Raw genomic sequence first — 24,137 nt, forward strand, 5'->3', positions numbered from 1 at the left:
TGATTCTAGAACTTTAGAATATGTAGAATGTTTAGACTATGTCAGCTTTCTGGGATGCTTGTTAGAAATACAAATTCCTGGGCCCCCCTCCAAACCTACTTTAAGATCCATACTGTAAGAATCACAGTTTGTAATGTCATATGTTATGTGGCTTAGGGGAGAGATAGCTTTGGATGAGACCTGGCCTCCTAGTTTCCGTCATTCTTCCTATTGACAGAGAGAGTGGCCAGTGCTACCTGGGCTGACATGGGAGACAGAAATGGACCCAACTTGTGCAGAGGGTGGTGGGTCAAAGCCTAGGATACATGATCAAAGATTCATGCGCCGAGCATGAGAAACATGCAGAAGCCAATCCCAGAGCAAACCCAGGAAAGGTGAGATGAGTTCAAAATGTAACACTGATTTAAAATACTGACAGAGCTATGAAATATTTTATCGTTTATTTTTAAGGGGCACAACACAGTAGGGATCAAGGAAACTGGATCCTTTTAAAATCATTCACTTAAAATGCCAACAGAACTCAGAATCCATTCCAATTAACACGGTGAGTGCATGAGAGAACAACAACCATTGGGGACAGGATGTTTCTACTCTTCAACTGCCACACCATTGCTCAATTGGTCCCTAAGTCCTGCCATCACATTTAAGGAAGGGATCAAGTATTGTCAATTCGACTATCCATTCAGTGATGGGGACAAGTCCTGTACATGTGCTGAATGGAATAGAGCAGACAACTGTTCTGCTCATCACCCTGCGGCAAATGAAGATCAGGTGTGCCCATTATTTCCCAAATATTGGAAGGTTCTCTGATTTGTGTGGACTCTTCCTGCTTTGACATTTTTGTTTGTTTTTAATTTACCCCTTCTCTTTTGGTCCTCAGTGATGTTGGAGATTTACTATACTATACCTCCCTTATCTGTGCCTTTCTGAGCCCCATTTGTTGGGCTTCTCTTTGCCAGGAGTTAGCCATGAACAAATAGCCTGAATTTTTGCCCTTTTCTGCTCTTAATCTAAGTAGCTAAAACAACTTAAACAAGGCAAATAGATACATAGTTAATAAATTGCCCAAACTAGAATATTTCAGATGATGAATAAGGTCTAGAGATGGAAGATGGAGCTGTGTGTGAAGTTGTGTTGTGACAAGACCTATAGTAATTAAGAACTTGCTTACAAATGAGAGGTCTCATTTTCCATGTTTCCCAAAAAATAAGACCTAGCCAGACCATTAGCTCTAATGTGTCTTTTGGAGTAAAAATTAATATAAGACCCAGTCTTATTTTACTAAAAGACCGGGTCTTTATAATATAATACAATATAATATAATATAATACCCAGTCTTATATTAATTTTTGCTCCAAAAGACACATTAGAGCTGATGGTCCGGCTAGGTCTTATTTTTGGGGAAACACGGTAGCTTCTAGTGGAGACAAGTGAGAGGGGTTCAAAGTTATAAAAGATGCTTCTGTAGCAAAAAAATAAATTGACCCCTTCATTTTCTACTTGACCCATAACACAGGAGCACTCAGTGAGAGTTGGAGATAGTACATTTGAAAGGAGAAAAGGAAAGAGTATTTTATGCTCTTGGTGTATAACTTGTGGAATTCGCTGCTGGCAGAATCACTGAGGAAAAGATTTTAGATGGAAATAATAGTGAAATTTAGTTAGTGACTTGCAAGTAAACTTATGAATTCCAAATTCAGCCTATGAATAAAAAATCTACAGTTCAGCTCTCTTTATTAGAAGAGAGCTATATATTAACCAAATACATCATGGTGATTATAATGTATTCTGTTGTCTGAGGGAACACTGCTTTCTTAAAAGACCATATTCTGAGCAGGTATAAATTTCAAACTATGCCCACGTGGATGCTTCCAGAAGCTATGATTTAAGCAGTGCACCCCTGATTTTTGGAGACCTGTTGTTAGCTCTTTCAGGCCCCCAGGATTCTATTAAGTGCCTTAGAAGAGGTAATCTAATCCACTGAATGGCCTGAAAGATTGAAAGCTCCTCCAAACACAAGTACCTCCTCTACTGATCAACAATAGGATCAGGGAACTGGGGATATTATTTCAACTGCTTAGGAAAGAAGGTAGGTGAAAGTGCTGGGCAAAGGGCAGACAATTATCTCTTTGCTAGTGTTAAGCAGCATTTTCGCCTAGCTGATAAATTACTTCCAGCTGTTGGCAACAATTTTCTCCTCATCATGGCAGGAGCAAGAGACCCTGGCAAATGTTGAAGAGCAGTGCGAATCGCTGATTAAATCCAAGATCCAGCTGGAGGCCAAAGTCAAGGCGCTGTCTGTGTGGGTGGAGGAAGAAGAGGAGATAAATTCTGAGCTGACTGCCAGGGGGCGGAAACTCGAAGATGAATGTTCTGAGTTGAAGAAAGAAATCGATGACCTGGAAACAATATTCGCGAAGTCAGAGAAGGAGCAGCATGCTGCAGAGCACAGGGTACTTCTTCTGTAATGTCAGGAAGGCCTAGATGCCTGAATGCTGCTCCCAGTCAGGCTTCAGTACCAGACTGGCTCTTTTTAAATTAACTAACACAGTGGTCTGCAAACTTGACAGCACTAGGGAGTCAGAAATGGCATGAAATGAAGGGCCTGATGAACTGTGCTGTCCCAATTCAAATTTCCAACTCGATTTATGCAACCCCACTTAATCTCCCCAATGAAACATTTTCATTTGTTCTAATCTTATCGCATCGGAAATCTAATAGAGCAAAATGGTTTCATTGGGCCTCTGAGTGTCCCTCTTTTTGGAAGGAGAGCGAGCATGATGCAGTTTACCGAAAGGTAATTTGGGATGTGTCTGAATCTCCAGTTCTGTCATTGATGTGGAGTTTGACCTTGAAGATGTCACTTTAATTCCAGTTAAGGACTTTGACATTCTGCTCGTTTCAGCTGGGGGTGTTAACTTGCACTTCTGTGTATGGATTGACGTTAGCTGAAGAGTCTGTATCAGACTTCTGATAAACAACGAGTCTCCAGAATAACACTAATTAATTTTGTAATTTTGGTAGATGATTCAATAGCCACTATTGTGCCATTGGTTCCCTTTCAGAAAAAGCAAGGGGGCCTGAGATAACCAGCTTTCATTTTTGCATATTTTATCAGCTGGAACTCTTTAACTTCAATTTTCTTGGGATCTGAGGCATCACATGATTAACAACACGTGCCCTCTGAATACTCAAAAGAAGGCTAAATTACCTTCAGTGGTATTCTTGTTATATGATAATATGACACTCTAAAAATTAGCCATCCAATGAGCTATGCTGATGATATTTGATTAACTGAAATACCCCATTCCCTGACCATGACAGATAACAGATCACTTTGTGTGTGCGGAAGAAAAAGTGACTTCAGAGTTTTTAAAAATATATCAAGAATTTGGCTAAATTTGGTTCTTCGTGACCAAATTGGACAACTCATTCGATCTTTTTTGTGCTAGAAAAGAGAGATGATGGCCCTTAGTGTTACACCCAATCTTCCAATGGTAGCTCTAATGAAGCTACTGTTGTCTTTTTCCCACAGGTCAAGAACTTGACTGAGGAAGTAGAGTCTCTAAGTCAGGATATCAGCAACCTGAACAGAACGGCCAGGGCTTTGCAGGAGGCCCATCGGCAGACCCAAGATGACCTGAGCACAGAGGAGGAGAAACTCAGTCACCTGAGCAAAGCCAAGTTGAAACAGGAATAGCACGTGGATGTGGTAAGTAATATGTCTAGGTGCTTAGCTATCAGTCTACTCATGTACAAATCTCTAATTTTTATTTAGGTAATTTATCTTGACAGTTTCAGGAAAACTTAGTAAACATGGTTTGTTTCCCTCATTACTTTGAAATAGAGAGTTTTTTTCCTTCAATGCACATTGAACCACTGTAGTATCGAGAAGCCTCAGCACATAATCTGTCAGTTTTTAAATGCAACGTTCATACAACCCTGGGCAGTGGGAGGAGAACATTGGGAAGAATCATAAAGGGTTAGCGTTGTAAGTGGCTGACTCTTCCCCACAGAACCTGGTATTTGCCCCACAGAAATGTTGGTACTCTATCTGACACTGGTGTTGGAAGATTGGTTTAGGGGCCTGTTGTGTCTCCACTGGTGAGCTGAGGTTCATTTATACTTGAAAGATGTGAAAGTCGCATGCAGTGTTCTACATACACTATTGGGGAATACTTGTAAGAGTCTAAAGATGTTCTGCCTCCAAACGCCCTGTGAAATAAAGACATTTCAGACAGCCTCAATGGATAGCTTCATTGTTCTTCCTTTCCCCTCCCTAGCTGACATAATACATGCATTCATTCTCTTATTAATCCCAAAAGCCCTTATAAAATTGCTGACAATGGTCATGCCTATCAGTTTCCCCTATTACCTATTATTTGTCTCAGTTCTCTTCTTATTTCCACTGATTAAATATCTCACAAAGCCTCCATATGAGGACTTATTGGTGTGTGTGTGTGTGTGTGTGTGTGTGTGTGTGTGTGTACGAGCGCACACACACATACTCATTCTCTCTTGGAGTTCATCTACTTCTAGCTTTTTACATACACCTTCTAGAAATTCTCCCTATTCCCCCCATTTAAATTTCATATATTTTGCTCTTTACTAGGAAATAGTTTCTATTGCTAAAAAGTAAATACAACAATGTAAGAAATAGCCACATTGTAACTGCTATCAAGCCTCCTGTTAAACTAACCTTGGTATCATTGTTGGCAACAATGATATGTGTAGGTGATTAGCTATAGCTGTCTACATATGTACAAATCTCTAATTTTTATTTAGTTAATTCAGACAAAACTGGAATGTTCTGACCACCTTGGTAGGATACTAGAGTGTGACATGATGTTACAGACTAGAAAAGGTTACCAAAGGGATGAAGAAGATATGCAAATCATGCTTTGTGAGATGTGTTTGTTGGAAAGGGTCAGTACTGAGTGGGGAGATTCAGGACAGCTGTGGAGACAGATTTGCGTGTTGCTACAGGGAACAGAGCTTGGACTTGTGGGAAGAATTTCCAGAGAATATCTCAGCTTCTTACGAAGAAGCACTCCCAAGTAAATGGATTTATCCACCCATGAAATGAGCTGCCATGTGAAAAGTGAGCGCCCCATCACTGGAAAGCAATCAAATAAGGCCTCACTGGCCGTTTGTTATTGGTTTCTTCCCTAGGACAGAATGTGTATTCCTTAATCTCTAAGTTTCCTTCCATCCCTGTGATTTCTAGATTCTTTTTTGTTACCCTATTTGTGCATACAATATTTATTTTAAAATACCTACATAGCTGGGAATCATTTACAGAATCTGTGCTTCTATTTTTCTTTATTTTTCCAGAAGGTAAGTAGTTAATAAACATATCTAGTGAAGTATAAACTTTACCTATTTATTTATCTAAATATCTCCTTTTGTCATCTGGAGGGTGCCCTTGAGCAGGAGAGAAAAGCGAAAATGAACTGTGAAAGGGAAAAGCTCAAACTGGAGGGCGAGTTAAAGCTGAACCAGGAGAGTTTGGCATATCTGGAGAGCAGCCAGCTGCAGCTTGCTGAAAAGCTGAGAAAGTAAGCCACCTTTGTGTTGAAAGGAGATTCTCAGAGACCTTATATTGGAAGGAACAGCTTTCTCATGTTAATTGTCCCCATGATTCCAGGGCCAGCTCTCAAAACCTGAAGGGGAGGATACCAACCCTAGCAAATGGAATTTTCTTTTTTTTTTTTTTTTGCTGGACTTTGTTATATAGTTGTGAAAAGAGAGTGAATGCATATTCTAAGAATATAACTGAGAAGGCATCTGACTAGCGAATGAAAGCTGTAAGGCATATGAGATGTGAATTATTGGAATGTGAGGCTACAAGTCAAAAAATAAAAATGTCTCACTTCTTTTACTTATGATGAGACCAATGGTGTAAAAGTAAAAATGGCAAAATAAAATATTGACCCTAATGTGAATGACGTTCGATATACCTTGTGATCACTTTAAAAAATACTTGATTGCCAGGTATAACTTTATTCACATTTATATAACTATTTTTGTCAAATAATTTCTATATAACTATTAAATCTTAAAATCTAAAGCAAAATGTAACATAATCAAAATTAGTGGAACTTCAGTTCACATGGATGCCTAAGGAACTCAGGGCAAGGTGGCCCTCTCAGTTTAGTTTCACAACTCAGAGAAATGGATTTTCTCACCTTGTCCATTTTGTCTTCCCCTGTTTAGCTAGAATTCCTTCTAACCATTAGGGATTTTCAAGTTGTTTGGAATATATCAAATAAGAGGGAAAACAGTGAGGTCCAAGAATAAGATAAGGAAAAGTTGAGGTTGGGAGGATATTGGTCGTTTGGCCCCACAGTGAAAATGGGGAGAGTCTAGTGAGCTTCTGGTTTTCCTGTTTGTGGACATGAGTTCCCATTATACATGCTTGTGGTCAGACTTGATTAATATTCTACTAATAAGTGTCTGAACTTGACAGGTGTTTGGAAAAGATGAAATAAGTAACCTTATGAACATAATGGAACAGTGAAAGGCAAAATGATGATAGAGTTTCCTTAGCCTTTAATTTTGAAGATTATGTTTAAGCGCAGCAAAGTGAAAATGATACTCCATATCCTTATAGGCCACAGGTCAAAGAGCGCTAGCGTTTCAGAAATCCATATTTTCAGGAAGTTATAACTTTATTGTAAAACCTTTTCTCTAAATCGGCCTATGTGTATATGGAAACTTAGGACATGATGAAGATGGCATTTCAAAATATTGATGACTAGACAGCATACACTTAATAAATGGAGCTGAGATTATTAGCTATTCGTTTTCTGAGGTAAAAGTTAAATTTCTACCTCACTCTATTCATACACACAAAATCCAGTTGCATAAAGAAAAAACAAAGCTATAGAACCATGAGAAGATATAGCATTATTCACAATAGCCAAGATTTGTAAACAACTTAAATGCCCATTGATGGATGAATAGATAAAGAAAATGTATTGTTTATGTATAATGGAATATTATTTAGCCTTTGAAAAGAAGGAAATCCTGCCATATGTGACAACATGGATGAACCAGGAGGACATTATGCTAAATAAAATAAGACAGTCACAGAAGGACAAATACTACATGATTCCAATTATATGACGCATCTGAAATATGAGTAGTCAAACTCACAGAAACAGAGAGTAGAATGGGGGTAGCCAGGGGCTGGAGGGAGAGGGAAAGTGGAGTTGCTGTTCAATGGGTATAGAATTTAATTTATGCAAGATGAGTAAGTTCTGGAGATCTGCTGTACAATGTTGTACCTATAGTTAACAATGCTGTATTGTGGACTTAAATATTTAAGAAGGTAGATAGATATGTTAACTGTTCTTACTGCAATAATAACACAAACTATTAAAAGACAATATACTAGGTGATAAGTCTCAGGAAATTGGCAGGTCAAATCTTGAATAAGTCACAAAAAAGACATAAAGGGAATATCTTAATAAATTTGACTACATCAAAATTTTATACATTTATGTGGCAAAAGCCAGTGTATATGAAATTGTGACAAATTATAAGTGGGAGAAATAGTTGTAACAGATATCAAAAATTACCAAGAATGTTAAAAGAAATCTATAATTCAATAGTGAGATAAGCAACCTAATAGAAAAATGGGCAAGGGACACAGGCACCAGGATGCTCATTTGGTTTATTGCACATTTTTAAATCCATAGTTGATAAGATGATGTCATCACTAATAAGCAAGGACATTCCAAATCAAATAGCGGCACACTAATCTAGTCTCTCAGATTAGGAAAATGTAGAAGTATGCTCATATTAAGCATAAATGTAGAGAATTAATCTCATACGGCTATTGGAGGTCAAAGGGCAGGGTTGTATATTTTAAAGCACCTACTGCCTTTACCTGACCCAGCAATTCGCTGCTTAGTATCCATTCTATAGAAACACTCACTTGTACACAATGGGCCATGTGTATGAACAGCATTATTTGTAAAAGCAAAATATTGGGAAAACCTAAGTGCTTATTAAAGGGGAAATGGATAAATAAACCACCAGATGTCTAAATCATGGACTTGTATGTCACAGTTAGTTTTTAAATGAAGCAATTTGGGAAAAGTCTCCAATGTATTATTGAGTAAAAAAGAAAAGTTGTAGAACTGTTGTACAAATGTATACATTATACCTGTCCCAGCAAAAAAAAAAAAAAAAAAAAAAAAAAAAAAATTCCACTTGTTACCTTTTTCCAAATAGAAACGAGTCAGATGAACTCCAAGGGGGAGAATGAGAAAGATCTGGTGGCTCAGCTTCAGAAGATGGTTAAAGAGCTTCAGATAATCATTCATCAAACACCTGTGAGTAGCTGTATTTACATGCATGGGTTGTATTGGTGCTTTAGTGACAAATGCTCTGCTGAGGCGTCCATACCCTGAGCCAATTACAGACGGAGGTAGAAAAGAGCAGTGATTGAAAAGTTGTAGAACTGGCATTCCACAGATATGTAAATCTGTGGAAAATTACTTTTTTTAAGCTTAAGTTTTCTTATTATAAAGATAATAAAAACAAATAGCTGATTTGTTGAATGTTTGCCATGAACCAGGCATTGTGCTAAAACCCTGGACATACAGTTTTTCACTTGTGAATCCTCTTGACAACCTTTGAGCTAATATTATTAAATGTAATAACAGTACAAATAAGTGGTAAGCAAGGTGCCTGATCCATGGTAAGCATTCAGTGTTAGTTATTTAATTTTTTATGATGATTAATCTTTGTACTTAGAAGGCAGTTATGCTGAAAATCTGTTTTGTAGATATGTGTAGCCTCCAAACATTGATAATGGGCAGCCATTTATAAGTTTTAGACTATGTGACTGTTTTACACTATATGACCATGTTATAAAATAATATAAGTACTACATATGTATACTTTTCAATGCTCACATATGCATACAAATGGATGTTTTTCCTTTGGAACTACATATTTTTCTCAGTAATTAACCATTACTCAAAATAATTTTGCAACCATGTTCTGATAATTTCTTCTGAGACATTTTGAACCAAATAAGAAAACCGCTGCATGGGCATGCTTTCAGATACAATACTTATCTCCAAGGAATTATGTATCATATTCAGCAGGCTTGTCTTCAAATGACACTTGACTTTATCTAAAGTAAAAAGAAAAAAAACCCCAAATTTCAATTTATCCAAAAGACTGATTTTCTTACCTCGATGATAAAAACAAATGCTCTGAAGATTATTTCTGAAGAAATGTTTTAAAAATGTTTGGTCCAATACCAGCATTGTTTGGGATAAAGATTTTGGATCCCAAGATAACTACTTGGAAGAAGATCATGTTTACTTGGATGTGGAAATTATAAATTTTTTTAGTACTTACTCTGTCAGAACTCAGTACAGGTCTGATAGCCTACATATTTGGTATGATCTAGAAATGAACTTCCTTTAAGCCATGGCATTCTTATTTAATGGAAAGGAAATGTGTTTTAAAATAGATTCTACTTTTTCCCCTACTCTAATTTATGCCTAATTATTTAAAGTGATGTTAATGAACATCAGTGAGTTCAATGTAATACAATGATGCTATCAAGATTTGTAGAGCTATTTGCCCCTACACTAAAAGAATTTGGGGCTGTCTGTGTCCTTATCACTGCTTTGTCTAATAATTCTGCCTTTATTGGTATCAGATTATCATCCACTTTAGTAGTCTCTATTCCTCCACCAGTTCTAATTTGTTACTTCACATGTACTGCTACTTAAAATTGCCTGCAGAGGGGCCAGCCGGGTGGCTGAGGTGATTAGAGCTCCTGTGCTCCTAACTCCGAAGGCTGCCAGTTCGATTCCCACATGGGCCAGTGGGCTCTCAACCACAAGGTTGCCTGTTCAATTCCTCGAGTCCCACAAGGGACGGTGGGCAGTGCCCCCTGCAACTAAGATTGAACACGGCACCTTGAACTGAGCTGCCGCTGAGCTCCTGGATGGCTCAGTTTGTTGGAGTGCGTCCTCTCAACCACAAGGTTGCCCGTTCGACTCTCACAAGGGATGGTGGGCTGTGTCCCCTGCAACTAGCAACAGCAACTGGACCTGGAGCTGAGCTGCGCCCTCCACAGCTAAGACTGAAAGAACAACAACTTGAAGCTGAACGGCACCCTTCACAACTAAGATTGAAAGGACAACAACTTGACTTGGAACAAAGGCCTGGAAGTACATGCTGTTCCCCAATAAAGTCCTGTTCCCCTTCCCCAATAAAAAATCTTAAAAAAAAAAAAAAATTGCCTGCAGAGTAAGAAACCAAATAACCAAGTTTGCCAAAATTGTGTATAAAATTAAATTGATATTGTTTCTTATAAGTTGCTTGAACTCAGAGATATTTATTCCATTGATTAGATTTTTGTCTGAGTTCCCAGTAGTTTAAATTGTCAGGTAAAGAAATTCCAGATGACTGAGGTATTATATATAAAATTCATCATGTTATTTTTTATAAGCTCTCTTAAAATTTTTTTTCTTGTTAGGTGGAAAGTGTTTCTGATTCCTTTGGAAAACACTCTTTACTAAGAATTCCCCTTTATGTATATAACTTAAGTTGCTCATCACCAAGGGCTGGGAGAGCTGAAGAAATTGCAGATCATAGTTCTGGTCTTGCTACTGATTTGGAGCAAAACACTTAATTTCTGGGTAGTCTATCTTCTTTAACTATTAAATGGGAACCAAAGGTGTTATGTTACTTTTCTTAGGGGTGAGACATTTATATGTGTACAGTAAAGCTCTTGAATATAAAATATACTACAAGTGGTTAGTAAAAGTCAACATTATTTATTGCTATAGACTCAAATACAGTATTTGAAACTGAAAGGAACTGGAAGCTGAAAGGAACTGGAAGCTGAAAGGACCACTCAAGCCAAGGTGGAGAGGGAGAGAGCTGACCTCACCCAAGAACTGGAAGACTTGAATGAAAGGCTGGAGGAGGCAGGAGGGGCTAGTTTGACTAAACTGGAGATAACTAAGAAACAGGAAACAAAATTCCAGAAGCTTCGCTGAGATATGGAAGAGGCCACACTGCACTTTGAGGCAACTTCTGCCTCTTTGAAGAAGAGACATGCAGACAGCCTGGCTGAGCTTGAAGGCCAGGTAGAAGATCTACAACAGGTCAAGCAGAAATTGGGAAAAGACAAGAGTGACTTGCAGCTAGAAGTGGATGACCTTCTGAGCCATGTTGAGCAGATGACCTGAGCTAAGGTAATAAACATTCCCCAGACCTCCTTGCGACTTAGAACATAGAATTAGGTAAAGGAGGGAAAGGAAAAAAAAATAAACCAGATTAGTGACTTGCGGTATTTGCTAATGGAGGCTATAGTTCTTCAGATTGACTAGACCAGGCCTAACTTCAGAGGTCATTATCATTGTTAACGTCATATGGCCGTCACCTAAAGGTAGACTGACGGTGGGTTCTGGCTCGATTGAAATTCCTGTTCACGTTCTCTGTGGTTGTTTCTGGTGATGCCATAAGTGAGTATGCTGGAAAAGTGAAACCACTAGCCATTCAAGTGGTATGTTTCTCTTGAAAAATTGCTTTGTGTTGGGAGCACTCTTGAGGGTGGCCCAGATATTTCTAGAGTCTGTCTGCTCTAGTGGTGGACATAAACAGCTTTGCTGAGAGGACAGAACTTTTTCTCTCTCATGTCCTCTAGTGTCTCTTTAACTAGCCAGCAAGCTGTTCTTTCTTCACTGAACCTGTTAATCTATACACTGCAAGCTGTCATCTCAAATGACTTGTGTCAGACAGATCACAGGTCACAACCACCCTACTTTCTGGCAGTTGAAAGGAGGCTTGTTTTAGGTCAAGCAGAGCAAAGAGCTAGTGCCAAATCCTTGTGAGCAGAATTTGTGAAGTCATCTGGGAAAGAGACAAACCAACAGCAAGTCTTGATCTTCATGGATCGTGGTCAGAAAAACATAGAAGAATTTCTTCATAGATATTGAGTGGCTCCTAAAATGTTTAGCATTAAGTCCCTTTAAAGACCACACTGAGTAGAAAGAAACAGTCACTTTGCTTTCCCTCCATCTCTCTTTCTCTTCACCATTCCTGCCATCCCACCCCAACAATCTTAGAACATAAATCTAGTGAGGACTTGGATCCTCTCTTTCTCCTCTGTCTCATGTATTTTGCATTTTATATGGATTCTATCTTTTACTTAAGCAATGAAAACATTTTCTCTCTATGCCCTGTAGGCTTTATTTACCTTCCTCAGGTCAAATGAGGTCATAGAAGACCTTACTCTCACCATATTCTCTTGTGCCTGTGCATCTTGTTGATCTTCAGGAGCACTTCTGTTCCTGCACAGGAACATGCAATCATAAAAGTATTGGTAGGGTCACCATAAATCTATACTCATTAGGTATGAATTTTATACTTTCCAACTTCCTCTAAAATTTAATTGCTGTTTGGAAGTTTTTTATTCTTAAAATTTATTTTGTTTTATTTTAAAACAAAATCCTTCCTCAGATTCTAATCCTGCCTTTTTGAACACTTCTTTTCAATAAATGATAAGATCTAACTGATACCATCAAGATCATTTAGTAAAACTTCTTTCTTCACCATATAAGTTAGTTTTTCTTTTCACTTGTCGATTTCTTTCCTTCTTGTTCCAAAGAAGAAAACATTCTTCCACATAACTATTATTCAAACGTCCTCCCCACCAAAACAAAACAAACAAACAAATAAACAAAAACTAAAAATAAAAACCTTTCTTTGGGTACCAGTGATTAGATTTTGAAAGGAAAGCAAAGTCTTTCCATATCTGCCTTAATATGTCTCTTTGACCAATGAATAGTATTCTACATATCTATTGCTGTTAACAAATCACCCCCAAACCTTGTAGCTTAAGATAACAATTTATGATTATCTCTCTTGGTTCTGGGGATAGACAGGCTTAGCTCAGATGGTGTTTGCGACTGGAGTCATCTGAAGGTTTATTCACCCACATGTCTGGCTCCTGGGCTGGGATAGCTAGAACAGCTGGGGGCTGGTTGGAAACCTCTCTCTCCATGTGACCTCTCCACGTGGCTAGCTTGGGATTCCTTCAAGTTTCCATGTTCTTCCATGGCAATTCAAGGCACTAAGACCAAGTACGTATTCCAAGAGACCAAGATAGAATCTGCAAAGACTCTTGTGAGGTAGATTTACAATGCAGTGAGTGACTCTGTATGACTCCCATTGGTTATGAGTCACAGGGTATGAACACACAAGGGTATGAATACCAGGGAGTGTGGCTCATTGAGGGGCCACCTTTGTAGACTAGCTCCCACAAGTAGGCATCTACCTCTACCTCCTCACTCCTTTAACCCCTGCAAAGCCTTTTATTTCCCCTACTTCTCTTAATAGTATTTCCTTAAATTATTCTTTCAAAGATAAGTAATCATTTCTTTTTCTCAAAACAGTATGCCTGAAACCAAACTTACCACCTTCTCCTGAAGCTGGTGTTTCTTCTGGATATTTTTGTAACTGGCACTCTGATTCTTCCCATTACCCAGGCTCTAAGGCCATACTTGATTACTTGTTTCCTCTCTTGTTCTTTGCTTTTCAGTCCATTATTACAGCAGGTCAATTCTGCACTGGTTTATAGCTTTCCATTCCACTCCCACTCACATGTAGCCTTTTCATTACCTTTTAAATGGACTATTACAGTGGTTTCCTAAATTATCTTTTTTGCTTCTGGTCTTCTTTTTTCCAATCCATCCTATACAGTATCCATATTAATATTCTTAGACACGGCTTTATTAAATCATGTCCCGGCTTAAAAGTGAACTCTCAACTTCTGCCTTTTCCAAGGTAAATGTGCCTTTTCCAAACTAAATCTTCTCCATGGAATGCTCAATTTCAACTTCCCATATTAAAATTTATGTTTCTAAATTCCTGCAGCACTTCTGGGTTCCCTCTTGCACTGCTGCATTATATAGTCTTTTAACTTTGCTTAAATAGAAAGCATCTCTAAGGCAGAAACTAGGTCTTATTTTACTCATGTTTACCACAAGCAGTGCATAATGTGTGCATTCAGTTGTTAGCATTAACTTTTTACACATGCCTCTTGGGAATTCTGTGGCTCATAGGTTCAGTTACTTGCCCAAGGTCATACAGTTATATGGCAGACATGGGACTCAACTCCAAATCCTGTATGTATCTGTGGGTAACCACATTCTGCTGCTGTCTTAAATATTTGTTGGTGGAATAAATTGATTCTGTTCACTCTCATAGGCATATACATTATGCTGAACTTTTTTTTTGAATTGTTTACTTCATCTTTTCTCGAATTATGATGCCAGAAATGCCAATACTCAATGGTACATTGGAAACGGAAGCATTTTCAAAAGCATATTATGCTGACAGAGAGGCCCAGGGAAATTTAGAACTTACAGGCAATCTCACAATTATTTTGATTATTTTGAATTCTCATTGGTTCCTGCATTTCTGGGAGGCAGCATTTTTATGTATCATTTTAAGAACCAGCTTTAAAATGAATGTGCATTATTCCATTAACCTCTTCTTTCCTGGTGTTCATGTCTATATTTACATTTGAAGTTCTTTCAAAGCTACAACCTCTTTGAATGTCATATTCCTATACAGGCCACCTTTAGACAAACTATCCCGTGGCCCTTCACAGATCCTGCTTACGAAAACACTTTGTAACTTGAAAACACTTTACCAGTGGTTAGCAGTACCCATGGATACGTACCATTTAAAGCTATGTCTAAGGGCAAGTACATTTTCTGTCTGCCCAGGTGGCTGCCTAGTCTGCAGATATGAACAGCCCAGCAGGGCTTTACTACACAGTCTTCTCTTAAAAAGTGGGGAATCTCTGGCTCCGTTTTTTGCCATTTCCACACACCACTGACTAGGTTGTCTTATAGAGCCCTGTGTTCTGTCACTCTCAGCAAACAGGTGCCTAGCATAGTATATTCAGGGCCATAAACAGAAGTGCCATTACTCACACCTGGATGTGTTCCTCCTGGCACAGTTAATGGGTCATTTATTATCAGAGACAACATAAAATAAAGATGGTTCATATAGTCATCATATTTTGATCCAGTTTCCTCCGTGACCCAGGATTCATGACAATTTGAGCCAACTAGGATATTAAGAATCTAGTATTTGATCTTTTTTTTTTTGCATCTGAACAGGCAGTTATCAGTTCAAAATTTAATTCCAACCCTTCCTAGGTATGTGAATTTGGGCAAGGTATTTAGCCTCTCTAACTCTTTTCTCATTTATAAAACAATCTGAACTTGTGAGGGCTATCGTGAGGAAAACAATGAGTGTGCCAACTTTCAAAAGTGAGAACTAACATATTCAACATTCAAAATATGATCACAAATTTCAGACTATCTAAACACTGTTAGATTTATCTCTAATATAGCTTTCTTCTAGTGGCATCAAAGAGTATGGATAAATGAGTCTGCTTGGCATTTAACATCAGTGCTCTAACTTACGTGACGCTGATGGCATTGAATGAGTTCTGGTAACGGAATCTCTGCCAGGTCTGGTTTCACCACCAACAAGCCTGGGTGTCTTATGGAACATCTGTGAGCTAGAACCATATGACTTTTCTCATTAGCCTCCAAATACCTGACTTGGTTCTTCACTTGTTTGCTGATCTGTGAATAATATGCTGACCAAATTAAAAAAAAAAAAGAAAACAAATATAGGGTTTGGGGTTTATAAGGAAAGCTTGACTATGACCTCTAAGTAAACTTACTGGATATGATGGCCAGCCTCTCACTAAAGACTGGAATAATTTGAATGTCTTAGACACTTATTGTTTATTTTGTGTCAAGCATTGTATTTGGCCTTGGGGATATAAGAAGATGAAATCTAGTAGTCTTTCATAAGGAGGTTAGAATAGTCACTAGTGTAAGCTTAAGGAAAACAATGTTCAACACAGGGTAGACTCCAGATGGAGATCTCCAAGACTTACTGATTCAGAAGTGTCCCAGAGGACCAAACCTGGCATCACCTTTTAAATGTTCCTGGTCCTTGGCCATTGTTATATCATAAGAATTAGGATAACATTGAGACAATTAGTTTTACCACCAGATTTCACCTTTTTCTTAATTGCCATCAATATGATCCCTTCTTTGCCTTGTTATCCTTCCATTTCCATGACACTGTTTGTTTGTAGAGGCAAGTCTCACAAGGCTATTGTATGGATTGATATTTAATACATATAAAGAGGAAAACATGCATGAGATTTAAAGATGGCAGAATAGTTGACTTCCTTTAAGAAAAAAAGAGCAAAACGCAAAAACAGCTATGTAAAATCTACAGAATTGTGGATCTGTAGAACCAATAATATCATATCATGTTTGACCATGTTAATGACAAGAATATAAATTAAAGCCAGGTAAAGAGGACACCAACATCTTACACTTGGCAGCTCTTGGTCCTGAGAATATTGGGTTTCAAAGTCACTAGCATTAGTTTTCAGAGTGTGGCAAGAATCTATTGATTGGATTGGTTATCTAAACCAGGTAGAAGTGCAAAGGCTGAATGGCATATCCTTTTTTCCAACCATGAAAAACCAAGTCTGAGATGTTGCAGTTTCGAATAGAGTTATCTTGAGCCTGAGACCTTAGTCATCAGGAGGATGATGTTGCTTTGACAGTTCAAATTTCTGTTATTAAGTGATTGCTGCTCAGATCCATCTACTTTCTCCCATCCTGGTTGGTCAGCCCTTTGGATATCCTTCCTTTTTCTCTTATCCCCTCCTGTCTTTCCCTCCCCTCCTTTTGCAACTACCCCCTGTTTATTGAGCCCCTAGTATGTGCTAGGCACTATTATAGACACTGGAGGTATATCTGTGATCAAACAGAATCTTTACCCTCATGAAAAACAGCTAGTTTTTTTATTCTAGTGGTACAGAAAGATGGTTAAATATATATAATTTCAGGAAGTGGTTATGTACTTCATCAGTGTTTGACATGTCCCCTTCTTCAGAAGAACAAAGAATTCTAAAGAGGATACCAATACCCAAATAGTTGGGTTTCTGTATTGACACCTATAGCCTGAGAAGTTGTTTGGACCTCTTAGGGACCCAGACTCTGAGTTTACTGTGCTTGCTTAAATTAGAAGATGTGCTTTCCCAATACTGGCTGTGGTCTACAGGACAGAAGAGAGCACAAGGGCCCCAGGAAACATCCCTCCTCTACCCTCCCTCCTTATGAAGCTAATTCAGTATAGATTCTATGAGTTACATTCAGCCCTTTTTTCTCAATTCATAGGCTGATGCTGAGAAGCTCTGTATTCTGTATAAAGAGCACTTGAATGAAGCAAATGTAAAACTGGATGAAGTCACTCAGTTGGCAAATGACCTGACAGCACAGAAGACAAAGCTATGGAGTGAGAATGATAAGTAAATATTCTCTTTCACTTATGAATGAATTTCAATCCCAGCAGACTGGTGGAGGGGACAGCTGAGATAATGAACGAACCACTGAACCTGAGTGGGCATTTAAATTCTAGGGGATGAATGAGGCCTCTGATACACCCTTGTCTACAAACATAATCTTATCTGGAAAGGATTACCTCTATGCCGTGTTGAGAGGCCCTGCCTAGCTCTCTTCCATGAAAGGGAAAACCAATATGCAGTTGGCTGAAACAATACTCAAGATCAAAAGATGGTAGAGGCTGTTCCCACAGTGTACAAGATATGACATTTTATAACGTCTACCTCATTAAAATAGGCATTTTTTTTCTTCTTTCTCAATAGTGAGCACATCTCTTTTGGTTTTCTTTTTTTACACTCAGAAAAAGCCATAGTGTGTACAATGGCCTACAAGGGCCATATTGTTGGGCCCCTGATTACCTCTCTGCCCTCTGCCACTACTTTCCCTTTTCTCATTCTCCCTTGGCCACATTGAGCTCCTTGCTGTTGTTTTCAGCACTCCAGGCACAATCACGCCCTAGAGTCTTGCCCTAGCTATTTCCTCTGTCTGGAATCCCCTCTTCATTCTGCAGAGACTTGAACCTGAGGGTTAATCAGTTACCTGGGGGAAGTTAGGATATGCTGTACTGGGAAGGGGATATTTGAGCACTCTCAACATGCTTTCTCCATGTGCTTCTTTTTTTCACAGTATTTAATACCTTAAAGCAAACTACTTACTTGACATAATAAATATGATAATTTGTCTCTTTCCATCTGCCAGAATGAAAGCATTGTGAAGGTGGGGGTTCTTTGTTTTGTTCACTGATGTATGTCAATTATCTAGAACAATATCTACTCCTTGTTGGTGCTCCACAAACATTTGATAAATAAATTAAAAGTAGAAAAATATTCCATGGTTACTCTCCACTATCAACCACTATTGATAGTTCTATGTTTCTGGGGGTTGATTTTTTTTAAAAAATATTTTTTCCAATCTTTTACATTGTGGCAATTGTCAACATAAAAACATCGAAACCTGTAGATAATTTTATGAATTTATTTGAGTCAAACTGATGACAATTGCTAGGAAGCAAAATCTCAACAGATTGAGAAAATGCTCCAGAGAATGGCAGTTTTGCAGCTTATTTTATGTATTACAATAAAAGGAGGAGACCTAAGGAGGGTTACATGAAATCCACTGGTGCTAGATTAAGAGGGTCGAAGAAAGCAAAGTGGGTAAATTTCTGGGACTAGATAGAAAGCAAAATGGAGAGACATTTCTTTTACGTTGGTATGGACAGGATAGTTAACCTTGTACAGCACATAGAGATAGTATGCGGGCAACAAGATAATAGCAAGGGGTTCTGTGGTCTCATGCTCTGGTGGTTGTGTTTGACGGGTCTGGAAAAGAAGATTACTGCGACATTCTGAGGGTATGTTATCTTAGATGCAAAAAGACAACAGACAGGCTCAGTTAAGGTAACGATTGACCTTTGTCAAGAAAGCTTTGTCATGACTACCCGCCATGACTTTCTTTCAGTTAGGAATTTTAATTTTCATACCATCCTCTGTGGTTACTTTCAGTCTCTGAGTTTTTAAGGACAACCATGCAGGTCTCCCCTGAGGTTGTCAGGTTTAGAATGTGGCCCCTTTTTCATTCACATAATCTAATTGGAGTTCTTATTACATCTTGACCCGGAGTATATATCTTTTTAATATTCTGTGTGACACAACCAGAAGTATGAATAAAGCACTTCTGTCTCATACTGAAGTACAACATGTAATTGAGTTCTGAGCTGAACTAAAGACTTTTTTCAGAGTATCACATTTACTTGAACAATTGAAAAACACACTATGCTTATTCAGACTTAGGTATTTGGCAGATAGTTTTTAGAAAATAAAGTTAGCCTGCACTTTATGGAAATAACTATCAATATTCATCGCCGATCATAAAATTGGAGTTGTTAGGCAAAAATTTAGATTTTGGAACACATTATGTGCCATCATGAGCTTGACAGCTCTCAAGTCTTAAAGAATTTTCTGATGAGACCAGTGGTGATATTAACAAATACGATTTTTTAATATTGTCTAATGAAATCTGTCAACATTTGGAAGCTCTGCATAAGGCAGTGAACATATATTTTTCAAATCACTATTGTATGATGTTACAAAATCATGTGTGGGTAGAAGATATAATCAAAGTTTGAGATAAACCCATGAATTTTAATGTAACAAAAACAAGTTCATTGATATGGTTTATTCTATATTGCAACTAAACCTTAAGAAACTTCTATATCTTGAATTTTGGTGTAGTATCAAATAATGGTCACAAATTATCCGAAAAGACTATGAAAAGATCCTTTTTTTTTGTTTGTTTTCAACTACCTATCAATGACAGGCTGGATTTTTTTTCATACACTTCAACAAAAAATGATATATAACAAAAGATTGAAATCAGAAACAAATAGGAGAATCCAGCTGTATTTTACTAAGCCAGAAATTTTTTTTTAAATGTGAAACAATGCTATTTTTCACCCTAATTTTTTATTTTGGAGACTATAGTATTTTTTCCCTAAAAAAAAGTGTTTTTTATGTTAGCATGTTAACACAGCATTAAAATTTTTATTATCATTTTTAAATGAACTAATACACATTTTAAATTCCTCTTTTACATTCTAATACATTATCTGTTAATATAAAACCCACATAAACAAAATCTCTTTGGGTACCTCAATCATTTTTAAGCATACGAAGTGTTCCTTAGACCAAAGTTTGGGAATTGCTACTTTAGCCCACACAGGTGCTTCCTTATAATGGTTAGAGTTTTAGAACTTTTTTGTAATAAGAGGGGTAGGGGTCATAAACATTTGGAGCTTCACTGTTACACTAATTGTACTACAGAAGCAATGGCCTTTGCCCAGGATTGGCTCAGCTTTTAGTACCATTTCTAATAACCAAGGCATTTCTGTCCTATCATTAATGAAATAAGCTAATCAGAGAGGGTAGACTGGAGTGTAATAGAATTTCCCCTCTCATGGCCACATTCTCTACTATTTAATGACTACTTCTAACATTTATTTAGCAATTAGTCTACAAAATACATTCACACTCATTTAATTTTCGTTAACAATCTTTTATTGTTATCTTCATTTTACAAGTGAAGCCAAGAAGTGTAATTATGTAAAAATTATATGGTCAGAAATTGGTAGTGCCACACATAATAAACAAGGGGGCAGACATAGAAGAAAGAATGTGTTCTGCAGGGTTCAAAACTTAATTTGAATCTACCTTCACCAATTACTGGCTATGCATATTGATGTCTCAATCACATTTAAATAAGCTGCCCTGTTTCTCCCTTTGCAAAATGGGTAATACAATACCTATGTTATCAAGGAGTTATGAGAATTAAGCTAGATAATATGCATAAAATACCTATTGCATAGAACAGTCTCATAATTGGTAGCTAATATTATCTGTTATTAACTAATACTTACTACTAAAAATCAGTTCTTTATTAGGGCTCTCTTCTGAGTCCTGGGAAGGATCATTGCCATGATTTTGCTGATAACTGGACTCTCAGACCCTTTCTAAATATCAGAACGTGTGGGTAGGAGTCATTTTTGTTGCCCTTAAGGTCAACATGTTAAATGGGGGAGGCAGTATATGAGCGAGACCCTGATCAATTTACTTTGTGAACTTGTTCTGTAGGCAAGTTCCTAAGGAGGCTGGAAGGAAAGGAGGCTCTGATAAACCAGGTTTCCAGGGAGAAGAGCACTTGCACTCAGCAAACTGAAGAACTGAAAGGGCAGCTGGAAGAGAAGACCAAAGTAATGTATCTATTTTTTCTCACCAGTAGCTTGACCATATGTTAAGATAAAAAAAGTCCTTGATGGTTCAGCCTGAATATCTTCCCATATAAAAGAAGAAATGAAAGTGCCCTAGAAGTTATGGGAAAACTTGTTGGACTTTCTATGTATCGGGAAGGACCCTGATCACTGAAGGAGCTTCCTCAGTGATTCAAACTGCGTCTTTAGTTTGTCAGATTTAGAGCAAGCAAAATATGTGTTTCCATTTTACATTATTACTTGAACAGAAATTCAGCAAGGCTCTTTATGGATCTTTGATTTTGAATTGCAACAAGAAGTGGAATTAAATCAAAGACCAGAATGAAATCAATGGGCCTGGCTTAGCTCAAGATCACTTTTAAATTGTCAATAAATTATAGATATTAGTCATTTCCAAAGTGAATATATAATGTTTCTAGTAGGTGACCCCAGTGAAAGTGGTTCTTTAAAGTGAAAAGCATAATGACTATCGTGAGAGATGAATTTTATGAACCCTGGTATTTCAAGCTAATTCTTAGTTCACATTCAAGGGATCTTGTGACTAAGACCCCGCAGTGCCTCACTGGTGTATGAGCTCCCTGCAAAGGCATCTACTCTGAGGGTGAGGTCATCAAGTCTTCACCCTTCTGTTTTTAAATATTTTATTCTATTTCCCCTAGTTTTCTTATTTTCTATATTCTATATAAAGTTTGAAATGACTACTCTGGTTTGTGCATCCGGCATTACGCTAGATACTTCTCTCATGTTAACTCAATCTTCATATAAGTCTTATAAAGCAGGTAGGATTATATCTTTATATATGAAGAAACCAAACTCTGAGATGACAGATAACTTGCCCAAGGTCGTACAGGCCGTAGTAGACTATGAGAGAATTTCAGCACGTAGTGAAGTGATTTGATTTATATTTTAGAACAGCGTTCTGGCTTTCTTCCCAGTGGCTTCCAATTGGCCTACAAGGCCCCCTTGCTCTGGCTCCAGCCTCCTTCTGCACCTTAGGTCGTACATCTGCTTCCCTCATTTACTCCCCTCCAGTCGCCCTGGCCTCCTCTTTGCCTCTTAAACAGCCACCATCATTCCTGCCCTAGGACTTTTATAGCTGCTGTTCCCACTGCTTGAAGGCCCTTCCCCAAGGTCTTCGGAGATGACAAGGAGCCAAGCATTCTACACCATGTCAATCTGTTGTATTGCCTTAGTATGGTTAGCTATTTTGTTTATATGATATGATATTAATTGGGTTATATATTTCCTTTGTGTATCCTCTCACTTCTTTTTGGCTCCTTCGTGCAAAGACTTTGTCCCATTTATTTCTGAAACATTAATGCCTAGACAGGTGCTCAATAAATATATATTAAATAAGAGGAAGGGTCCCCATTTGAAGCCAAGTTTATCAGGTTCCAAAGCCTGCGCCCTCTCAAGGCTACTAGGTAAATTTGCCCTCATTCCCTACCCAAGGGTGTCTGGCTGAGGCTGCTATTAACTAAGCTTGGGCTCACAGAGCTGCATCTACCAAAGAATACACCTTTTTCTAAGGTGCATAAGGGACACATGAGGACTGGGGGAGACCCCGGATCTTCCCACTAGACTAGGTTATCTCCTGGGAACTAGGATGCTAGTTTAACCAGACTACCATGTTAGTGATACAAATGTTTGCTAAACTCAGCTCTCTTGTCCAATACATACAGTAGCCATTACTATACTACAGGGAGCTACTTAAATTTAAATTGATGCTAATTAAAATTTAATAAAATTAAAATTCAGTTTTGCCCACACATTGTACTGGGGATATTTTCAGTGTTCAGTAAGTACATGTGGCTAATGGTTACCATATCAGACAGTGTACATTATGTATAGCATATACTCATAACTATAGAAAGTTCTATCAGATGATGCTGTTTTAAAGTGATGCAATAAAGTTTTCTGAGATTTACTTGTGAAATAAAAGATTTTGTTTTTCTCATCAATGGAATGAAAAGGCTAGACTAAATCTCAGTGGTCCTTTCTGGTCCAAACAAGATCTGAGTCTTATATATTGCTAAATATAAATCCTATTGCCTAAATGAAGGGAATATTCTCCTTGCTCCTTTTTCACTCTCCACTATTTCCAGAACTCCATGTCTGTCTATTGTTGAAGCCCACATAGTCAGGCTGGCATTTCCCTAAATAGAATTCTCTTTCTTGTTTTAACAGCAGCAATTAGATACTCTGTCCTTTCTCTTCTTGTCCCAAATTCTCTTCCTGATATTATCTTACTAGGTTCAGGTTCAGCTTAAATGTGTGGCAGGTTGTTATTAACCTTATCTAAAAAAAAGAAAAGAAAAAAAAAATGATGTCACCTCCAAGCTTTTTGTTGTTAATGGTGGTGGAGCCTTTTTTCCAATGTGTGTTGTGCCCCATATCGTCACAGAGTGTCCTGGCCCAGGCCCTGCAGTCAGCCAAGTGTGACTGTGACCTTCTACAATATGAGAGCAATATGAGGAAGAGCAAGAGGCTAAGGCTGAGCTGCCCTGGGCCCTCTCCAAAGGCAATGCCGAAATGGTGCAGCCATCCAGAGAGCTGAAGACGTGGAGGATGCCAAGTGAGTGAGTCGGGCCAGGCTACCCTGGACCTGGAGTTAGTTACACAGAGGAGTATGAGAATAGTGTCATGTGTGCATCTAACAAATCCTTGCCAAGTGCATGAATGAGCCTGAGACCAAAGCTAAAACAGCCACCACTGGCAAGAAGCACATGCTCTAGAGTGGATAACAAATAAACGTGATTATACAAAATGATAAAGCCTCGAGAGAGGTCCTGAGGAAAGAAAGGAGGCTCTTTCCAGGGACACAGGGAAGTCTTCATAGAAGATGTGACTATGAGCTATGGTTTAAGAATGGGCTA

At 38.1% G+C, this 24,137-nt stretch overlaps 1 protein-coding gene across 1 annotated transcript in view; it reads left to right on the forward strand.

The window, feature by feature from the left end:
- MYH15 (myosin heavy chain 15) overlaps window positions 1–24,137 on the forward strand; it is a 128,492-nt gene that overhangs the window by 59,853 nt on the left and 44,502 nt on the right. Inside the window, 11 exon segments of the mRNA XM_074319470.1 lie at window positions 2,211–2,453; window positions 3,536–3,710; window positions 5,411–5,558; window positions 6,240–6,283; window positions 8,242–8,342; window positions 10,872–11,237; window positions 17,274–17,399; window positions 21,124–21,243; window positions 23,666–23,719; window positions 23,722–23,800; window positions 23,803–23,836. Coding sequence (XP_074175571.1) covers window positions 2,211–2,453; window positions 3,536–3,710; window positions 5,411–5,558; window positions 6,240–6,283; window positions 8,242–8,342; window positions 10,872–11,237; window positions 17,274–17,399; window positions 21,124–21,243; window positions 23,666–23,719; window positions 23,722–23,800; window positions 23,803–23,836 — 1,490 coding nt within the window.

This window comes from Rhinolophus sinicus, linkage group LG01 (genome assembly GCF_036562045.2).
Source record: "Rhinolophus sinicus isolate RSC01 linkage group LG01, ASM3656204v1, whole genome shotgun sequence".
In the NCBI taxonomy this organism is placed as follows: Eukaryota; Metazoa; Chordata; class Mammalia; order Chiroptera; family Rhinolophidae; genus Rhinolophus; species Rhinolophus sinicus.